Source organism: Coregonus clupeaformis, chromosome 23 (genome assembly GCF_020615455.1).
Source record: "Coregonus clupeaformis isolate EN_2021a chromosome 23, ASM2061545v1, whole genome shotgun sequence".
Taxonomy (NCBI): domain Eukaryota; kingdom Metazoa; phylum Chordata; class Actinopteri; order Salmoniformes; family Salmonidae; genus Coregonus; species Coregonus clupeaformis.
The window spans coordinates 30,439,868-30,462,960 of NC_059214.1; the positions used below are offsets into that span (position 1 = coordinate 30,439,868).

At 43.6% G+C, this 23,093-nt stretch overlaps 1 protein-coding gene across 1 annotated transcript in view; it reads left to right on the forward strand.

Moving 5' to 3' along the window:
* Nucleotides 1-23,093, forward strand: part of LOC121536861 (anosmin-1-like) — a 76,384-nt gene that overhangs the window by 22,451 nt on the left and 30,840 nt on the right. Inside the window, exons 3-4 of the mRNA XM_041844466.2 lie at nt 11,792-11,854; nt 12,617-12,839. Of these exons, the coding sequence (XP_041700400.1) occupies nt 11,792-11,854; nt 12,617-12,839 (286 nt within the window). The remainder of the gene's footprint in view (nt 1-11,791; nt 11,855-12,616; nt 12,840-23,093) is intronic.

Genomic DNA, 23,093 nt, shown 5'->3' on the forward strand with positions numbered 1-23,093 from the left:
TTGTTTATTCCCATTCTGCGGACAAGGAACTCTGTGCTGTTTTCTTCTGGCTGTGTGACTTATCAGCACCCACAAGCTCAGCCCATAGCTTCGTCCTCTCCTATTCTGTTACTATCAACCCTTCTTTTAGACCTCTTAGAGTAGAGATCACTGAAGGAAAAGTTGGAATGTCAACCTTTGTTATACAAAGTCAGCACTATATTTTCTTACCTTTCACAGTTTGGGACACAGATATGAGGAAGGTTAGTTTAAAGGGGTGTTCATCAGGAGGGTGTTTTTGATGATGGATATTTGTAATCAAATCCATCACATCATTTTCGTCATATTCATCTCATGAAATGAAACTGCACAGATCATCTGCAGTGTTTCCCCTTTATGCATTTAGCAGCGGCGCATCACCGCTGCTAAATCGTGGCTGCCACTGCAATAAAAAAATATATAGATATATATATCATTTTCAGGATGGTAAAATGTTTTCAGTGTAAACTTAAATGACTTAAACCAGATATAAAGTATGTAGAAAAGATAAGTGAGCTATATATTTTTAAGGAGGATCATCTTTGCAAACTAACAATCACCAAAATATAAAGTTGACCGTTAGGGAAAATATAAAATTCCGAAAATGACATGGCATGGGGCCCCATTAGACTTTTTGTCCCTCAGATAGCATAAGAACAAGGCATGAGCCATAGCAAAATGTGTAGAATTGCAGGAAACTAGTTTTTATAACATCCTAGGGGAAACACTGTTCTGTGATATTCAGTAGGGCATCACTGGTATAAATGAAGTCAGCAGAAACTCTCAGCTCTTACAATCTCGGAATGAGTGTGGGAGTTGGCGTGGTCACTGGTCACTATGTCAGCAGAAGAGTAATTTACACTGCTAGGATTTCCAAAGGCTCCTAATTGCTCTGTAATCGAAATCGGCCATTCCAGCCTAAGCTCTCGTTTGATCCCTACAAACACGCAGCAGTGTAAATCCAGTGACCTTCGACCTGGCCTTGTGGCCCTCTGGGTAAAGCCTCCCATGCTCTGAATATTGACATTCTGGCTTTTGTGTTCCATGGTATATTCTCATTGGTAGAGATGATACAGATCAAGTTTACTCAGGGGGAAGACCACTACCATTTGTGTCTGCTACTAGAGGTTTGTGGGGGCTGGTTGAGTGGGAGAAGTGGATTTGAAGTGTTTCTCTAAGAGAAACACTTACAATCCAGATAGCAGTGGAATGTGATTAGGTCAGTCTCACTCCCTCAGAAGACTTGTGGTGTTGCAGATGTTTCTCACCTAGATAGTGAGAGTTGCCTGAAGCCTCCAGACTTCAAATCATCCACATTTCATTTGTAATTCCTTGAGTCCCAGTGTACGGGCACAACAGGAGCACGTTGGCGAAGCCTAAATGCATTTAATTGCCCACTATCTCCACAATTCACCACGGACTACATTGCCCATAACATGATTTTTTCTCTCTCTCCTATTGTGTGGAAAATATGATCTGATTATCAGAACTTGAAATCTTGCATTGTCAAACAAAGCCTAAACAAATGACTCTGAGTGATGCTGGGAAAGTGCATTAGCTTGTTCTCCACTTCTATGCTCCGCTTTCATTCGTCCATCATCATACAGGACGATGTGGTGGTTCCCATCATCACTGGTATGGGGGAGAGAGTACAGTAATCAGATGGGACGTTAAGCAGAGTGGCGTGGGACAGCCACAGGGCCCACAGAGGGCCCAGCTCTTTCCCAGGCCACCGCAGAACAGTGAAAGGACAACTAGACATGTTTATAACCCATCTGACCCCGTCTGATGGAGACATCCTGTTGAGTCTAATTGTCATGACGTGTAAACCGAGCCCTGAGAAAGGTGATAAGTGAGGCTCACGTTACCGGCCACTGTAATATTCACCTCTTGTCTTGTCTGGCTGGCTGGCCCGGCTGGCTGGTGGCGTAATGTAACAACAGTACCAAACGACCAGACCAAAATGACTCATCATCTTCGTTGCTGCTTTGATTGTTGTGTCGGTATGTATGTTTCAGAAATGATATAGTAGTGAGTGGGATGTTGGTGGCTGTTATGGGTGGAACTTCAGAGTCCTTAGGTATTAAGTGAACTGCTATTGCATTCCACAGCAGACAGACAAAGCCTCGATCCTGGCTGGGCTGGGCGTTTTTGTCTTTTTTTTTTTGAGCTCATAAATTAAGCAGACAGCTCTGATTGTGAGTGACATGTATAATGCATGAACCCTCCTCCTCCCCCTCTTTCCCCTTCTCCCCCTCTTTCCCATCCTCCCCCTATTTCCCCTTCTCCCTTTCTGGCAAGATATTCCTCCAAGACTCTTTGTTGTCTGTTCCCTTCAACTGCATTTAAATTAATAATTTAAGTTTAACTCAAAGAATGTCTGTGATACCACCTGCTAAGTTGCTCACCGTTTCCCCCTCTCTCTATTGAAGAACAGAATAGCAAGTTTTCAACCATATACATTTCAGCCCATTAGAGCACAATATTGTTTTGAAAACATTGGATGGATAATGATATTCACAATGTTTTATAACTACTTCTCTTTTAAGGCCGTTTAGAGAGTTGGCATGTAATGTAATCGTTAATTGTGTCAAAGAACATTTAAGAAATGTATGTTGACTTACTTGTCATGCATTCCTGCTGCTCATAATTATTACCCTGTTAATTATATTGAGCTATAAAAGTATTCTGGGGAATATTTAATTGCTTTATGCTTTGACTAGGGTTACACAATTCTGGGAACTTTCAGTAAATTCCCTGGTTTTCCAGAAATCCAACTGGGATTTTGGAAAAACCAGGGACTTTATTGAAAGTTCCCGGAATGTTGCAACTCTACTTATGATTGCCACCAAATGGCGGATGGAAAGTGGTTGATTAAATGAGTTTAGAAACAAATCTGAGATAATAACCAAAGACCAAGGGCCTTATGAAAGGAGTTGATGAACCCTATGAAGAGGGAGATGGAAACCAGACTGTTTTCTCCCCTAGTCTGTTATATGACAGACATTGAGAAAGAGGCATGTCTGTGTGATCTTTACTCTGTGCTGTGAACCTATGAGAGGGCGTATTGTGACATGAGTCATGTAATCCATGGTAAACATCATAACCAACACAAACCAATGAGAATGCCTTTGAAGTCTACGTCATGAGTCAAACCAGGGCTTGAATTGTGATGAAAGGTGTGTGTTTGTGTGTGTAAAGGACGTCACGCTGCTTGCTTAGCGAGTACCGCTTCCTCCTGATTTGTCTCACACCGAGGCTTCGAACCCAGGACCTCTGCGTTGCTAGCACACGTGACTGCCTACCTGAAGCGTCTTACCAGTCGGTGGCATACGAAAAGCTAGCTAAAAAGTAGGGAACTGCATCTTTCCCTCAAGACGATTCGATACGTATCTAGATACATGGGCTCTGATACGATACAGGAACGATACATTTGACTTTGAAACAATTCTGTGTGATTTGGGAGGAATAGTGGAACGAATCGATGCGGTTCGATCTGGTACGATTCGATGCACTAACATTTGTTGCTTGAACACATTCATTTTCCTTTCTAAAATCAAATCTGCTGCTGATGGAGCTCCTGAACTGGATCTGTCTGAGCTGGATCTGTCTGAGCTGGATCTGTCTGAACTGGATCTGTCTGAGCTGGATCTGTCTGAGCTGGATCTGTCTGAGCTGGATCTGTCTGAACTGACCTCCTCTCTGTCTGTCTGTGTAAATGATGTATATGTCCATGGTGTATGTAGGCATAAGGGAGACTGGGCATCTACCTCTCCACTATCAGATAAGGGGGGAAATGGTTGCTTTTGGTCCCCCCCCCCCACACTTTTGATCTGAAATCACCATCACCACTAATTAATGTCATTTTTGCAGATTCCAAGTGTTGGAGCTAGTAATGTATCAATCAATATTCATCTTTAAAAATGTACTATCACATAGCCAATGAACATATAACACACATTTGGATTTCACCCACGTCTCCAAATCGAAAGGTTTAGACTGGTTAGAAGTCTTTAGGGAATTAACCTTTCTCTCCTCCGTTTCGCCCATGCAGTGCAGGTAGCAATAATTCTTACAGTCCTCGTTATGAAATTATCAGCTTTACCCTGTATATCTAAGAATGACCATAAACAAAACATTAGGAACACCTGCTCTTTCCATGACATAGACTGACCAGGTGAATCCAGGTGAAAGCTATGATCCCTTATTGATGTCACTTGTTAAATCCACTTTAATCAGTGTAGATGAAGGGGAGGAGACAGGTTAAAGAAGGATTTTTAAGCCATGAGACAATTGAGACATGGATTGTGTATGTGTGCCATTCAGAGGGTAAATGGGCAAGACAAAATATTTAAGTGCCTTTGAATGGGGTATGGTAGTAGGTGCCAGGCGGTTTGAGTGTGTCAAGAACTGCACGCTGCAGGGTTTTTCACGCTCAACAGTTTCCCGTCTGTATCAAGAATGGTCCACCACCTGAAGAACATCCAGCCAACTTGACACAACTCTGTGAAGCATTGGAGTTAACATTGGCCAGCATCCCTGTGGAACGCCTTTGACACCTTGTCGAGTCCATGCCCCGACGAATTGAGGCTGTGCTGAGGGCAAAAGGGGTGCAACTCAATATTAGGAAGGTGTTCTTAATGTTTTATACTCTCAGTGTACATGATTGTTCAAAGCTAAACTACCCAAACTATTGCTGATGGTGAACTTGAACAAGCTCCGGTAAAACACAATTTTCAACAGCGCATTTGAAAACAATAACCTAACAAATTAACATTGGTTGTCACTCAACTTATAAAGCCTAATATTTCACAAGCCGTTTTACAAACATTTGAATGCTGAAGGTGACGCGTGGCCTACCTTTCGTTGGTCAGTGTGTGAAGCAGCGTGCAGTTTGACTAACACACACGCATGCGTCCGGACGTTGCGATTCCACTCCGTTGTGGACATCCCCATTGAAATGCATGACATCCGGTGCAACGTAACAGAGTGCTTATTGGTAATGTGAACAAGACATAAGTTTCACACATCCCCATGTGCTACACGTGCATGGATGCGCGTGTGTCCGTTTGTTTGTGTGCTGGGGAGGGGAGACGTAGAATCATGTTTCAAGTTAGAGCACTTCAGTTAATCGGTCTCCTTCTCCTCCAACCTTGACATACCTAATCCACTCACACACTAGTGTGGTAGCGTGCCTTGACTGAATTTCCAAATGCACCTGTGTTGGTTTACTGCACACAGAGAGAGACAACCTGAGAGCCTTATGCACGACCACACCTCATGTTACTCACAGTCCACTGAAGGAACAACGTGGAAGGTTTCCTGAACTAAAGGTGCTCTGAACTTTACAGTGTAATAGCTCACGATAGTCACTCCACCCAGATTTATTCTCAACATTTTTACAATCCTATGAAAGTTAATGACAAATCAAAGACGTATTGAGCATACAATCTTCGACTTATTCACAACCCAACACTCAATGAAATATGTTTCAACTGATGTGTTGACCTCATGCTTGTTTTGATACTCCCTGTGTGCATCAGCCGACAGGCAACCTCTCACCAGATGTACAACTTCAATTCATTTCATATACGTCATGAAATTCACTTTTTTTATGTTTTCTAGGACAGGGTTGAAATAAAACGCTCGACTTGAATATGGATTTGGATGGAAATCAAGCTGACTTTTGAATTCTCTAATGCAGTTTGAAGTGGGCCCTCTGCCATGAATAAGAATGAGGGGAACATGGGGAAGACGGGAGAAACATCAAGAGTAATGGTGCTCATAGCGGCTCTTCTGAGACGGAGAGAAGGAGAGTGGGGGAACTTTAACCACTGCACCAGAGTAGGACCTGGTGAGCAGTGGTAGCTCCTGTATGGGTCGATAAATATGAGCGGGGCTCCTAGCAAGCGAGCGGCGCTGGAGTAATTGAGTCTGGTGTGTGTGTGTGGGTGGTGCCAGGGCAGCAGAAAAGGGTCATAACTCAATGAGATAGGTGAGATTTACAGCGTGTGATCAACAACAGAGATCCCTCCATATCGCCCTCTCCCAGAGGAGTTTGGTACCTCCTGCTGCAGTGCTGCACCCTCCCTGGGACTCAAAACACACCTCGTAAATATCCCCCCGACCACCAGCTCGCCTCGCCAAGCTGACATTGAACTTCAGGGCCACGATCGATAGTTTCTACTGGCCCCAACCATCTTTTGCTTTATGGGGGTGGAACGTATATGATGGATTGGGAGGCCTGTTATGTTATGTATGCATAGGGCCTAGGTGACTTTATAGTCAACTTCATAGTTAAAAGAATGGATAGAAAGCTCTCATATTGGTTATCCACGTGTAGAAATATTATGTTTATTTGATGGATCACAGTATGTTTATGAAATGAAGGAATCAATCATATAGCTTGTCGTCGGAAAGCCACACACATCTCTCCTAAACCCGCCCCATGATTGTAGAAATATGCTCAGACAGTATGGGAAACGTGTCCTATGTAATACGTTAGTGTGAGTGATGTTCCTGCCTTTTGTTATGTCTACAGTGTGTGTTGTGAAGCCCGCGGCAATCTCGTCTGGTAGCGTTTCACGCTTCATTAACTGTAGCATAACACTTTCTGTGACATTTTATGCAAGACATTTTTCAGAGTTTGTGTTGTTCCAGCTGTCCCCGTTGGGAAGTGAGCCTTTTTTACGATGGCCTAAGATAACCAGCATGCCCCCAGCCCAGCCACCGTTCTAGGATGCGCACGCAGGCACACAGCTGAGCCGTTTTCCCCCCTGTCCCCCCCACTCCCCTGCCTTTCCTCCCCACCCAACCAACCCCCTACTCCGTAACAAACTGAGGACGGGGCTGTGGCATTGGCAGCCATTCAGTCTCTGACTCTCACATCGGCCCCACAGAAAGCCTTTCAGGGCTCACCAGTGCAACAACTGCTGTGTTTTACTACAGCGTGAAATGGGGAGTGACAGGCCATGGCTGGCTCTACTTAGCCATGCAGAATGTACTGTATCACTGTTTAGGGAGGATGATAAGCACACAAAGGGAGAGTTGGGAGCACAAACGGTTTTGTTGGGACATTGCTCTAGCCAAGAGCTCTGGTGGAACTCAAGCCTCTACTGATAGCCAATGTGCTTGTTCACATCTGGGAGTGAAAACATTTACATTTTACATTTTAGTCATTTAGCAGACGCTCTTAACCAGAGCGACTTACAGTTAGTGAGTGCATACATTTTCATACTGGTCCCCAAGTGGGAATCGAACCCACAACCCTGGTGTTGCAAGCGCCATCCTCTACCAACTGAGCTACACGGGACTACATTTCAAGTCAACATATTTTTTTGTGTAGAAACTTGCATATAAATATGTTAACGCATCATAGAACAATCTCGTGTGGCATTGTTATTCCAAAAGATGTTAGCCTGGATGCCAGTCTTAGGCATTAGCTTCAACTCTATCTCAGACTGGCACCCAGGTTAACCAGACAGATGCAACATGACCAGCGCAATTACCCGCCTTCGCTTCCATGTTGTCTTTTGATTGATGAGTCACCTTTGTAATTATACAGAGCGTCTCCTATTTGCTTTGGCAAGAGATCTGTCGTGGTTCACGCCCCCTGTCCTACTAAAATGTCCGTTCTGTGGGTGTGACTGTCGGGAAACGCTGACAGATTGTCAGGTACCTGGGAGAGCTCTCACAGTGAGGAACTCAAATACTTATCATCTTTTATGACATATCCACTCCCTCAGAGAAAGAGATTGTCAGACAGGCAAAATCCTTAGGAATGCACTTCCTTTCTTTTGTATTTCGGCATCGTTTTTTTATTATTGTATGAAAACATATTTTTTTGTACAAAGTCATTGTGAGACGAATGTCGAAAGTGATAGGCTTCATGCGCTAACATACAAGGTCGGATCTATGTTGTAATCTTTTGAGCATGGAATGCCATCTGAATTCCACTTGTCTTGACACGCGAGCATTTCAAACGCAAGTTTCAATCCATTTTCACTTCCCATATAGATCCAATTGTGATTAACCATAAAGGGACCAGAGCCTTTCTTCAACCAATGGAATGCATTAATTCCCATGCACACAAGATCTTTCAATGGGAAAATTGGCTTGATCCCGCGGCTTACGTGTGTATGTTCAGTGATTTGTAGAGGGGATTTTAGGGCTTTGGCATGTGCTGTGTCTGCTGGCTGAGGTTCCTTTCGGCTAGAGAGGCTGCTGGAGCAGAAGCCACTGCCTCAACACCTCATTGTTCCAGGATGGTGCCTCTGGAAGGCTGGTCATTAGTGCTGCTACTACCCTGTACTGCCACTGGAAATGGGCTAAGTTAAATGGGCTAAATTAAGCCTTTCATTTGTGAGGACATATGCGGTTTTGAAAGACACTTCAGTAAGATTATGTAAACATGCATTTTATATGAATGAGTATGTTAGAGCAATAGTTTTACATTCAATAATGCACTTGAAGGTCTATTGAAAGTTATTTCTGTGTTTTTCCCCTGAAGTATTCTGTGGAACACCACAGTGGTTTATTTTTAATCCCCAGGGGTTTATTCTGAACTCGTCACATCCAGTCAATACTGTACTTGGTTTTAGGGGAGGTTGAAGCCACTGAAGAAAAATGGAACTGTCTCCCGCCTCTATCCCCTTTCTCTCAGTCCTCAACACTTGAATGTCCAGACAGTGTTCCTCCAACCCAGACAGAGTTCCTCCAACCCAGACAGAGTTCCTCCAACCCAGACAGAGTTCCTCCAACCCAGACAGAGTTCCTCCAACCCAGACAGAGTTCCTCCAACCCAGACAGAGTTCCTCCAACCCAGACAGAGTTCCTCCAACCCAGACAGAGTTCCTCCAACCCAGACAGTGTTCCTCCAACCCAGACAGTGTTCCTCCAACCCAGACAGTGTTCCTCCAACCCAGACAGAGTTCCTCCAACCCAGACAGTGTTCCTCCAACCCAGACAGTGTTCCTCCAACCCCACTCAGGAGGTGAGACCAAGCGAGCAGAGTTCTAACAGAGACCACAGTGTGTAATTGAGAACTGGCAGGTGAGCCGAGCGCAGGGCCCTGATTGCTCCATGTTCCTCCCAGAAGCCAGGTTTACACTTCAACATGTGCCCGTCCTACGCACTCCATAAAAAGCAAATAAACTTTTCACTGGAAATGGCATAACGACAGACGCTGCTAATGAGCTAATTAAAAACTCATAAACACAGATTCACCTCCCTGACTGAGATGAGTCATTTCTTACATCAACGGTGCATTTTAAGAGATTATTATGTGCTTGTCTCTGCGTCAGTGAAACATGGACAAATACTGTACTTTATCCTCTGAATGACTAATATACTGTATCTAATATCTAATGGTCTGTGAGACTGAAGCGAGACATCCAGAAGTCTCTGGCCAGAAGTTCACCTCACGAACCCTCATTAGCTCTCATTTCTCTTCTCACGGAATGTTTCCATCTCTTGTTTATCAAAGATTATTCCCCCCTGCTGACCAACATATTGAACTTTCCCATACGAGGAATGCGGTGGTGGAGTCTGTTGACAGTTAGCTGCTGGGTCTCTGTGTTGGAGCTGGTGCAGAGGGTCTAAATTGAATGGAGCTGAATGACTAGCTCTGGCAGGTCTCTGGTCACTGTGGTTTGGGCCCGTCCCAGTGGCTACACAGAAGCAGCAGCCCAGCAGTGGTTCCTCTGTGGGAGACTCTCCTACTGGTTCTGCTAGTACCACTGGTTCTGTAGCAGCCAGCTAGCAGCACCAGGAACACATCAACCTCCAGCCCCTTTATCCTATCTGAGGTTCTGAACTCATGCCCCTTTTCTGCGGTGGCATCTGATGCCTGATTCCCTTGGACATGCATGAACTTTCATGTTTTATTACATTTAGCCTTGAGTTTTTGATTTGTTGAGGGCGAGCTGTTGTATTTACAGCGAGAGGAATCTGACCGTTATTGGTGTATTTTCATTTTCAATTCCTCATCCGATATGTTGGGCTAAACAACTTGCACTGCAGTCACAACTAGGCTCCTCTTTGAGCCCATGCCCGCGGGGCAAACATCCAGTAAATAAGTTCCACGTGTTTAAAAAGGGAATCCCAATAACATTTTAACTGGGTGTATCATCTATTAACCATACGATCTGTGTACAACTGGTCGAGGTACAGAGAGCGAGAGAGGGAGAGTGTTTGTGCCAGTGCCAAACTGTATCAGGTCCAGACATGAGGTGGAAGGGGAGGATAGGGTGGTTGAGGGGGGTTATGCGGATGCATTTTTGAAAGGAATTTGTCAAGGGCAGAAGAGCCAGACAAAATATCCCAGCTATTGAATGGATTTTGGTAGTCACGGTGACTTTGTGCTCTTTGCTCTATTCAGAAACGAATCCCCATTGGGCCTTGGCCTGTTACCTCCTTTTGTAGAAAATTGTTGATGTTCTCAGAAGGTATGTGGGGCATCTGCAACAAAGAGGTGTGACTGCTGATTGTGGTGTGTGCCGTGGAAGTGGCTTAGGGAGGTGCTTGGCAGTCAGAGGGGGAGAGGGAGGGAGAATTCAACTACATAGCCAGTAATATAACATTTGAAATGTAATTTTTTTTTACTTTTGTGAGTGTAATGTTTAATATACATTTCGAAATTGTTTATTTCACTTTGTTTCTTATCTATTCCACTTTGTTTCTTATCTATTCCACTTTGTTTCTTATCTATTCCACTTTGTTTCTTATCTATTCCACTTTGTTTCTTATCTATTCCACTTGAGTGAGAGAGGGGGAGAGAGAGAAACTTAAAACAATGCATGCTGAGCAGAATTAGGACTATACCCGCTAGTTATCAAAATTCAGAAAAGGGCTGATAAATTCTACAACCACCTAAAAGGAAGCAATGCACATTCCACCACAAACCCCTCACCTACAGAGAGATGAACCTAGAGAAAAGTCACCTCAGCCAGCTGGTTCTGGGGCTCTGTTCACAAACACAAACAGACCCCACAGAGCCCCAGGACAGCGATGAAATTAGACCTAACCAAATTATGAGAAAGCAAAAAGATAACTATTTGACACACTGGAAAGAATCATCCAAAAAATTTAGCAAATTGGAATGCTATTTGGCCCTAAACAGAGGACACCGTGGCAGAATACCTGACCACTCTGATTGACTCAAAATGAAGAAATCCTTGACTATGTACAGACTCTGTGAGCATAGCCTTGCGATTGAGAGAGGTCGCCATAGGCAGACCTGGCTCTCAAGAGAAGACAAGATCTGCGCCCACTGTCCACAAAATGAGGTGGAAACTGAGCTGCACTTCCGAACCTCCTGCCAAATGTATGACCACATTAGAGAGACATATTTACCAGCAGCAAGATTAATGGCCCGTTGCCATGAGAAAAGGGCAATCACTGGAGCACAAACAACATAATAAATACCACCAATATTTATCTGTTTATTTATCTCCCCCTACTATTCGTACTACAACTAATTGCACATTGCTAAAACATTGTACATAGCTGATAATATAACACTTGACATTTCTATTTTAAAAAAAACCTTTTTCAGTGCAATGTTTTACTGTTAATTTCTAATAGTAAATTTGTTTCTTCTCACTTTTGTTTATTGTTTATTTCACTTGCTTTGGCAATGTAAACATGTTTCCTATGCCAATAAAGCCCCTTTGAATTGAGTGAGAGACCCTCCCTCTCTGGCTCCGCTCACACGCAGTTCTTTGATGTGGCTAGCTCTTTCAAGCACTGACACCCTTCCTTCTCCCTTTCACAGTGCCTACAGCCCTGCAAGGAATCCTGGGACCTGAAGGAAAACCAGTGCCAGGACTTATGCGAGGTACGTATGTCATCTCTGACTCTGAGTTTGAGTGCTCCCTCCAGAGTCTGAAAGTCTGAAAATCTGAGGGAACAAAGAGCATCAAGCAAAGTGGAGACTCTTTTCTCTCTACTGTAATGTAATGGCACTCTGTGTTAGATTGAATAAAAGCTGTTTAACTTGCTCACCACTCAAATTAGTCATCAGGTCCAATGTAAACAGGACAATCCCTGTTAGCTAACTGCCCTGCCTGTTAGACATTTTACAGACACTCTTATCCAGAGCGACTTACAGGAGCAATTAGGGTTAATTGCCTTGCTCAAGGGCACACCAACAGATTTTTCACCTAGTCAGCTCGGGAATTCGAACCAGCGACCTTTCTGTTATTGGCCCAATGCTTCTAACCGCTAGGCTACCTGCAACCCATAGCTCACTGAGCTTAGCTCACTGACCTGCCTGTTAGCTCACTGACCTTCCTGTTCGGCAGGTAGCCTAGCGGTTAGAGAGGTAAGCCTGCAATCTGTCGGGAAGTGAGCTGGCAACCGGAGGGTTGCTGGTATGAAATCTTAGATACCATTGCATGTTGTTGTGCCCTTGAGCAAGGCACTTAACCCCCCTCAACAACAGCTCCCCAGGCGCTCAGTGTGGCAGCCCCCTGCACCTCTCCAAAACCTTTGTGTATGTATGTGTCTTTCGGAGGGGCTGGGTTAAAAGCATAAGTCAAATTTCCTCCTGACCCCCCCCCTTCCTCCTACCACCTCCTCCTCCCCCTCTACCCTCCAGACTCTCTTTCCCAAGAAGCACTATGAGTGTCTGACTAGCTGTGAGTTCCTGAAGTCTGTGGAGGGGGTGAAGCAGGGGGACTGCCCGGCTCCTGATAAGGCCAGTGGCTTCGCTGCAGCCTGTGTGGAGAGCTGCGAGGAGGATGGAGAGTGCTCCGCTGTCAAGAAGTGCTGCTCCAATGGCTGCGGGCACACCTGTCAGAACCCCAAGAACCTCTACAAAGGTACAATGACACACATCATAACATGACATGTACATGTGCAGTATAACATCATTGGGTACAACACCGAAGCTAGATACTGTACAGGACTATTAAAATGCACTAAGAGCTTTCTGCTCCTTCCTTTTGTCCTTGAATATTGATCAATCATATTCTGTTATCTGTCAATCATATTCTGCCCTACGGCCATTGTTATTGTTTTTGTTTTGTTAACAAAGCGGAGGTGAGGAGTGTCGCCCAATGTGTTTAAAAAAATATTGCAGTACATATTCTGCTGTTCTATTACACGTGCAATGATGTCTTTTTGTCAACTGATTGCAGTAACTTGTTGATTGCAGTAACTTCTTTGTTGTTGTAATATCACAAACAGACATGGCAGTTTCACCAGTAAGGATTCCAGCTCAAACTTGAATTGATGTTTGTCAACTCAGACTCGCGACGCATGTGGCAAGGACTACATGCTATCACAGACTACAAAGGCAAATCCAGCTGTGTGGTGCCCACGAAGCCTCCCTCCCAGACAAGCTTGACACATTCTATGCTCGCTTCAAGGCAGACAATACCGAGCCATCCAGGAAGACTTGCTGCTCCGGAAGACCAGGTGCTTTCGCTCTCCGAGGCTGACGTGAGGAAAACTCTCAAAAGAGTGAATACTCACAAAGCCGCCAACCCAGATGGCATGCCTGGCCGCATCCTCAGAGTGTGTGCTGGCAAGCGTCTTCTCAGACATCTTCAACCTGTTCCTGTTCCAGGCTGTAGTCCCCACCTGCTTCAAGGAGACCATCATCGTCCCAGTGCCCAAGAAAAACAAGGTGACATGCCCAAATGACTATCGCCCCGTCACTCTCACCCCGGTCATCATGAAGTACTTGGAGAGGCTGGTCATGGACATATCAAGGCCATCATACCTACCGCTCCAACAGACCCACGGAAGATTCCATGTCCATCACTATTCACACGGCCGTAACACATCTGGACAAGACGAACACCTATGTGAGAATGCTGTTCATTGACTGCAGTTCAGCATTCAACACTATTGTTCCCTCCAAGCTCGACACCAAGCTCAGAGCCCAGGGTCTGGACACCACCCTCTGCAACTGGATCCTGGACTTCCTGACGGGCAGACCACAGGCTGTGAGGATTGGCAACAACACCTCCTCCACACTAACTCTCGGGTCTACCACCTCGGGTCCTCTCCAAATACTACCGCTGCACCATCGAGTGTCCTAATCGGTTGCATCACGGCCTGTTATGGGAATTGCTCCGTCTACAACCGCAAGGCCCTCCAGCGGGTGGTGAAGACTGCCCAGTACATCACTTGGACTGTGCTGCCACCCATCCAGGACATCTACTCGAAACAGTGCCTGAGGAAGGCCTGCAGCATCATCAAGGTCCCCACACACCCCAGCCACGAGCTGTTCTCTCCCTTACGGTCGGGCTAACGATATCGGAGCATGAGGTCTGATACCAACAGGCTCAGAGGCAGACTGCTGAAAACCTTTAACTAGACTGACTACCTGCTCTGATTGTCCGCGCCTTAGCACACATGCACTCTTTCACATGTGCGCGCACACACTCACTCACTCACTCATTCATTCATGCTATAAACATACATACATTCATGCTACACACACATCACAACTTCTGCTACCAGACTCTAATTATAATGGCTAAATACTGCACAATTTAAACACTTGCCCCCCAATCCCCCTTCCCCAAAACACGTGTAAATATTGGACTATAAATTGTGCCTTCATGTATTATACTGATGCTAACATGTTGATTCTATTCTACTGAGCCATTTACTTTATGTTCCTATTCTTATCTTTCATTATTTCTTATTGTCGAGAAGGAACCTGTAGGTAAGCATTTCGTTGAACGGTGTATACCATGCGTATCCTGTACATACGACTTATAAAACTTGAAACTTGAGCTAACAGTTTATGTATACATTACTTGTTTCACGAGTAGTGCTGCGAACTCCATTTAGCTATGCAGTGAACCATACATTTTAATTTTGAGTCATTTCAAATATTTCCTGTGAGTTTCTCTTTCTCAACGCAATCCCCACATTCTGTACATATTTTATGATACATCCAGTGTGTGAAATTGTTCCAAATCAGCTTCAGGCTCACAGATGCACACAGCGAGAGAGAGAGAGAGAGAGAGAGAGAGAGAGAGAGAGAGAGAGAGAGAGAGAGAGAGAGAGCACTCCACTCCAGTAAAACTGTTTAATGGCACAGCCTGAGGTGTCTGGATGTTGAGAGGAGAGGAGAGCTCTTAGCCCATTGTGTAAGAGCGAGACTCTGTCAGTGCCTCTGTGACGGGAGATGGAAGCTGCGTCTTCTTCAGTTGTGTATATTATATCAGCAGCCCACCGACTCTCTGGCTTCTGACAGCTTTGGGCAATAATAAGGCAGGAGAAATGGAACTGGGCTCAGTGGAAGTTGTGATTACTTTGAAGTGCACACACAGATGTGTGTGTTGGGGGTGGGTGTGTGTGTGTGTGTGTGTGTGTGTGTGTGTGTGTGTGTGTGTGTGTGTGTGTGTGTGTTGAAGCGTGCATTAATAATATTCCTATATTCTAAGAGAATCAATGTACATTAAAGGCAGTGTCAGTGTCATGGCCAGTTGTTTCACAGCCTGTCTAGATGGAGAAAGATGAAAGGAGATACAGTGGGGGAAAAAAGTATTTAGTCAGCCACCAATTGTGCAAGTTCTCCCACTTAAAAAGATGAGAGAGGCCTGTAATTTTCATCATAGGTACACGTCAACTATGACAGACAAATTGAGAAAAGAGAATCCAGAAAATCACATTGTAGGATTTTTAATGAATTTATTAGCAAATTATGGTGGAAAATAAGTATTTGGTCACCTACAAACAAGCAAGATTTCTGGCTCTCACAGACCTGTAACTTCTTCTTTAAGAGGCTCCTCTGTCCTCCACCCGTTACCTGTATTAATGGCACCTGTTTGAACTTGTTATCAGTATAAAAGACACCTGTCCACAACCTCAAACAGTCACACTCCAAACTCCACTATGGCCAAGACCAAAGAGCTGTCAAAGGACACCAGAAACACAATTGTAGACCTGCACCAGGCTGGGAAGATTGAATCTGCAATAGGTAAGCAGCTTGGTTTGAAGAAATCAACTGTGGGAGCAATTATTAGGAAATGGAAGACATACAAGACCACTGATAATCTCCCTTGATCTGGGGCTCCATGTAAGATCTCACCCCGTGGGGTCAAAATGATCACAAGAACGGTGAGCAAAAATCCCAGAACCACACGGGGGGACCTAGTGAATGACCTGCAGAGAGCTGGGACCAAAGTAACAAAGCCTACCATCAGTAACACACTATGCCGCCAGAGACTCAAATCCTGCAGTGCCAGACGTGTCCTCCTGCTTAAGCCAGTACATGTCCAGGCCCATCTGAAGTTTGCTAGAGTGCATTTGGATGATCCAGAAGAGGATTGGGAGAATGTCATATGGTCAGATGAAACCAAAACAGAACTTTTTGGTAAAAACTCAACTCGTCGTGTTTGGAGGACAAAGAATGCTGAGTTGCATCCAAAGAACACCATACCTACTGTGAAGCATGGGGGTGGAAACATCATGCTTTGGGGCTGTTTTTCTGCAAAGGGACCAGGACGACTGATCCGTGTAAAGGAAAGAATGAATGGGGCCATGTATCATGAGATTTTGAGTGAAAACCTCCTTCCATCAGCAAGGGCATTGAAGATGAAACGTGGCTGGGTCTTTCAGCATGACAATGATCCCAAAAACACCGCCCGGGCAACGAAGGAGTGGCTTCGTAAGAAGCATTTCAAGGTCCTGGAGTGGCCTAGCCAGTCTCCAGATCTCAACCCCATAGAAAATCTTTGAAGGGAGTTGAAAGTCTGTGTTGCCCAGCGACAGCCCCAAAACATCACTGCTCTAGAGGAGATCTGCATGGAGGAATGGGCCAAAATACCAGCAACAGTGTGTGAAAACCTTGTGAAGACTTACAGAAAATGAATGTTTGACCTGTGTCATTGCCAACAAAGGGTATATAACAAAGTATTGAGAAACTTTTGTTATTGACCAAATACTTATTTTCCACCATAATTTGCAAATAAATTCATAAAAAATCCTACAATGTGATTTTCTGGATTTATTTTTCTCATTTTGTCTGTCATAGTTGATGTGTACCTATGATGAGAATTACAGGCCTCTCTCATCTTTTTAAGTGGGAGAACTTGCACAATTGGTGGCTGACTAAATACTTTTTTTCCCCACTGTATATCCTTGAGTTTAACCTTTACGGGATCGGTGTTCCGTATACGGACGGTTGAGCTATTGTGATTAGCATGACTGTTGTAAGTAACAGCAAACTTTCCAGGACATAGACATGTCTTATATGGGCAGAAGCTTAAATTCTTGTTAATCTAACTGCACTGTCCAATTTACAGTGGTTATTACAGTGAAAAAATACCATGCTATTGTTTGAGGAGAGTGCACAACAAAATTATCACAGCAACTGGTTTGATACATTCACCTCTGAAGGTAAATAATGTACTTACATTCAGTAATCTTGCTCTGATTTGTCATCCTAAGGATCCCAGAGATAAAATGTAGCATAGTTTTGTTTGATAAAATCCATTTTTATATTCAAATGTAGGAACTGGGTTCTACAGTTTGAACCCCTGCTGTCTCTGGCTCCACACCCACCCCACCCGGCCATCTAGATGTGTGAAAGTTAGTGTGTAAGCTAATGATCCATCATGTATGACATTCCTGGGAGTGTGTAAACTTACATTTTATATAACAATATCATTTTTGTATGTTCTCTATAGTTATGTACTTGAAAATGTATCAATTGACCAATTTGGCACATTTGGGCAGACTTTATACAAAATAGTCCAGTATTACAATGCTTCACTGGATCAATCTGAAACTTTGCACAAACACTGCTGCCATCTAGTAGCCAAAATCTAAATTGCGCCTAATCTTCAATATTATATTGTGGCCTTTCTCTTGCGTTTCAAAGATGATGGATCCATTTTTTTTTAATAGAAAACAGATGTTTTTTTGTTTGTATTATCTTTTACCAGATCTAATGTGTTATATTCTCCTATATTAATTTCACATTTCCACACACTTCAAAGTGTTTCCTTTCAAATGGTATCAAGAATATGCATATCCTTGCTTCAGGTCCTGAGCTACAGGCAGTTAGATTTGGGTATGTCATTTTAGGCAAAAATGGAAAAAAAATTGGTTAATACAGAAATATACTGTACTCAATTAGAAATATTCACCATACAGCACAGACAAACGTATAGAACCAAACAGTTGACTGTCCTGCTAATCCAAAACACTTACTGTAGCCTATGGTTGATCTGTATTGGGATAAGATTTGCACTTTTTAATTAGCAGTCTGGTTTAAGTCTGGATTGAATTCCAATCCTGATCTCCAGTGTTGAAGGTGTACAGTGCCTTACAAAAGTAGTCATCCCCCTTGGTGTTTTTCCTATTTTGTTGCATTACAACCTGTAATTTAAATGGATTTTTATTTGGATTTCATGTAATGGACATACACAAAATAGTCCAAATTGGTGAAGTGAAATGAAAAAAATAACTTGTTTAAAAGAATTCTAAAAAATAAATAATGGAAAAGTGGTGCGTGCATATGTATTCACACCCTTTGCTATGAAGCCCCTAAATAAGATCTGATGCAACCAATTACCTTCAGAAGTCACGGAATTAGTTAAATAAAGTCCAACTGTGTGCAATCTAAGTGTCACATGATCTGTCACATGATCTCAATGTATATATACACCGGTTCTGAAAGGCCCCAGAGTCTGCAACACCACTAAGCAAGGGGCACCACCAAGCAAGCGGCACCATGAAGACCAAGGAGCTCTCCAAACAGGTCAGGGACAAAGTTGTGGAGAAGTACAGATCAGGGTTGGGTTATAAAAAAACCACCAAAATTCACGGACCAGGCAAGGAGGGCATTGATCAGAGAGGCAACAAAGAGACCAAAGATAACCCTGAAGGAGCTGCAAAGCTCCACAGCGGAGATTGGAGTATCTGTCCATAGGACCACTTTAAGCCGTACACTCCACAGAGCTGGGCTTTACGGAAGAGTGGCCAGAAAAAAAGCCATTGCTTAAAGAGAAAAATAAGCAAACACATTTGGTGTTCGCCAAAAGGCATGTGGGAGACTCTCCAAACATTGGGGAAAAAAGTACTCTGGTCAGATGAGACTAAAATTGAGCTTTTTGGCCATCAAGGAAAACGCTATGTCTGGCGCAAACCCAACACCTCTCATCACCCCGAGAACACCATCCACAGTGAAGCATTGTGGTGGCAGCATCATTCTGTGGGGATGTTTTTCATCGGCAGGGACTGGGAAACTGGTCAGAATTGAAGGAATGATGGATGGCGCTAAATACAGGGAAATTCTTGAGGGAAACCTGTTTCAGTCTTCCAGAGATTTGAGACTGGGACAGAGGTTTACTTTCCAGCAGGACAATGACCCTAAGCATACTGCTAAAGCAACACTCGAGTGGTTTAAGGGGAAACAAATGTCTTGGAATGGCCTAGTCAAAGCCCAGACCTCAATCCAATTGAGAATCTGTGGTATGACTTAAAGATGAATGTATACCAGCGGAACCCATCCAACTTGAAAGAGCTGTAGCAGTTTTGCCTTGAAGAATGGGAAAAAATCCCAGTGGCTAGATGTGCCAAGCTTATAGAGACATACCCCAAGAGACTTGCAGCTGTAATTGCTGCAAAAGGTGGCTCTACAGATTATTGACTTTGGGGGGGTGAATAGGTATGCACGCTCAAGTTTTCTTATTTTTTTGTCATTTCTTGTTTGTTTCACAATAAAAAATATTTTGCATCTTCAAAGTGGTAGACATGTTGTGTAAATCAAATGATACAAACCCCCCAAAAATCCATTTTAATTCCAGGTTGTAAGGCAACAAAATAGGAAAAATGCCAAGGGGGGTGAATACTTTCGCAAGCCACTGTAATTATGTGCTCACGGTGTGGAGAGAGTAATTGTTTCTGTGTGTGCGCAAATGGAGCGTTTCCCCCATGGAGATCGCTCACAGATGTGTGTGATGTATGTGTGTGTGTATGCACGCTCCGGTGAAGGTCAACAGGGAGTGTGTGTGTGTCCCTGACTGAAGAAGAGTGCGCTGTAGTAAGCAGATCTTTTTCAAAGTGCTATGTCTTTTGAGCACAGCCCCTACTGGGCCCCATCCCATATCTACCGTATAGAGCGTTTGTCTTTACATCAACACTCAGGGATATTACCTACTATTCACTAGTCTTAAACTCCTCCTGTTTTCAAAGCTGTACTGGCGAAGTGGAGTTCTGAATAAGATATGTTGTGAGCATATGGAACATTGCTATTTCACCTTTTCATGGTTTGAGATTTTATAGAAAACTCTTGAGTGCCTCATTATTTCTTAATTAATGTACAGTATATATGACTATCCTGCTGATTCTTATGTTCTCATCTAAGAGACTCTTATTTAGTGGGAGGCCAGTGAGAACCTCCTATATAGCGCACAGAGGCAGATTTTCTTAGCTCTCTTTAGTCACTTCTCTTCTCCTCGCTCTCTCTTTCCCTCTCTCTTTCTCTCTTTCGCTCTCTCTCTCTCTCATGCGCTCTCTCTCAGGTTTTATTAGTCGTATGTACGGGATATGCATTATATACTTTGTCCAAGGAAATTCTTACTTCCAGGTTCCTTAAGAAATAATGAAAGATAATAATACGAACATAAAGTAAATGTCTCAGTAGAATAGAATAAACATTTTAGCATCAGTATGATACAGGAAGGCACAATTTATAGTTCAATATTTACATGTGTATTTGGGATGGGGGGAGAAGGGTGGGATGGGGGCAGTGTATAATAAGAGTCTGGTAGCAGCAGTTGTGATGTGTGCTAAGGTGCGGAGAATCAGAGTAGGTGGTCAGTCCAGTTCAAGTATTCAGCAGTCTCTCACTCACAATCATGATGGCCTGGTAGTAATGGATGGGATATACTATCACATGGAGACCACTGAGAGACCAGTGTCGAAAAGCCTGTCTTGTTCTCAACCCATGTACATCTGTCAGTCTTTACTTATGGTCTAACTCCCTCTGGAGAAGCTGGTGATGCTTCATCTTCACACTCACCAGCTAGCCGTCTCCCTCCCCAGCTGTTCACAGCTCCACACCACTAATGGACTTCGAGACAAGAGCGTGAACAGTGCTTGACCACCATGGGGTGTGGCTGCTCAGTTTTCCAAAACAAAGAAAGTCATTTAATGTACGTATGTGAAACATATCTTCATTGTTAACCACCAGAGCTGTATATAACTATGTATATTAATGGTTCTGGTAACCGTGGCATAACACTGAGCACTCATCTGTATTTAAACATTATGGGAGGCCATTGTACTACATGAACCTTTTGAAGAATGTATTGTTGGATGTGTTGTGTTCCTCCCACATTGATTGGTGCTCTTTTGCCTCGGCCCCTGTAATTAGCCAGGTCATTATGACAGTGTGTGCGTGAGCACCCAGAATTATAATCCAGGAGAGTTATTGTTGGAATGCATGAGACATGAATGGACGCTCAGCTCTTGATCACTGTTCAACAGGGCTAACGTCATAGTTGTGTTTTTTGGATGGGGCAGAGCAAGCATGTGGCCATTTCAAGGATTAATCCTGTGAGGATGATTATTGGATGGGACCAGGCCCCATAGTGGTAATCTTTGTAGGGGGGAGAGCTGAGCGAGGGTTTAGGATTGGTCGCTTTGCTGCATGTGGATGGCTGTTGGATGAGGAGTGTCTATGGCTGAGGGAAAATGCGACTGGGAGGAGGAATGCTGTGGTATTGTTAGTGCGTTCGTCATTGACACACGCTGGAGCTGTGAAACAATAGACACAAGACTGACTCCATATGTGTCTGGCAAATGGGCCCACCTCCATCTCCCACCTGGAATTTTAAGAGCATCAATCAATCTCGTTAAAAAGACTCAATAGAGATGTAAGAAGTTCACGCAGCCTGCTTATGCAGCACAGGCAATTCAACACTATTTTGAGCACCTTGTTTGCAGTTACTTTACTGCCTTGTGTGTGTGTTTTATACTGTATGCATTTCATGAATGCAGAGCAGCTCTAGGCGCTCGCTCTCCTCAGTTATAGTGAAGAGGTCCTTGGGTAAGTGTGTGAGAACGCCAGGTGATTTTAATCGAGAGGTGTGGGATTTATTCAGTGATCTTCTGTACTCTTAAACGTTGTTTCCAATCTCCATCTCATTAACACTCAGCCCACTGCTCAGTCAATACGTCACTACCTCTCAGATGAAATAAATCCTCCAGGAGAGAGTTAATCTGTCATGGCCACTCACTTTCCCCCGCACTGCGCACTTAATACATCTAATTTATCGCACATTGAAGGAGTTTGAATGGGTTGAATGTGAGGAACAATGAGGCAAATGTATTGTACACGTGTGTGTGTGTACCTTATGTATGTATGTATGTACAGTGCCTTCAGAAAGTATTCATAACCCTTGACTTATTCCGTAATTAGTTGTTACAGCCTGAATTCAATTCATTTTTTTCTCTCACCCATCTATACACAATACCCTATAATGACAGTGAAAACATGTTTTTAGACATTTTTGCTTATTTATTGAAAATGAAATCCAGATATATCTCATTTACATAAGTATTCACACCCCTGAATCAATACTTTGTAGAAGCACCTTTGGCAGTGATTACAGCTGTGAATATTTCTGGGTAAATCTCTTAAGACCTTTCCACACCTGGATTTTGCAACATTTGCCCATTATTCTTAAAAAAAATATTTATGCTCTATCAAATTGGTTGTTGATCATTGCTAGATGATAACCATTTTCATGTCTTGCCATAGATGTTCAAGTAGATTTAAGTCAAAACTGTAACTCTGGCACTCAGGAACATTCACTGTCTTTTTGGTAAACAACTCCAGTGTAGAATTGGCCTTGTGTTTTAGGTTATTGTCCTGCTGAAAGGTGAGTTAATTTCAGTGTCTGGTGGAAAGCAGACTCAACCAGGTTTTGCCTGTGCTTAGCTCCTTTCAGTTTCTTTTTTTATCCTGAAAAACTCCCCAGTCCTTAATGATTACAAGCATACCCATAACATGATGCAGCCACCACTATGCTTGAACATATGGAGAGTGGTACTCCGTAATATGTTGTATTGGATTTGCCCCAAACATAACACTTTGT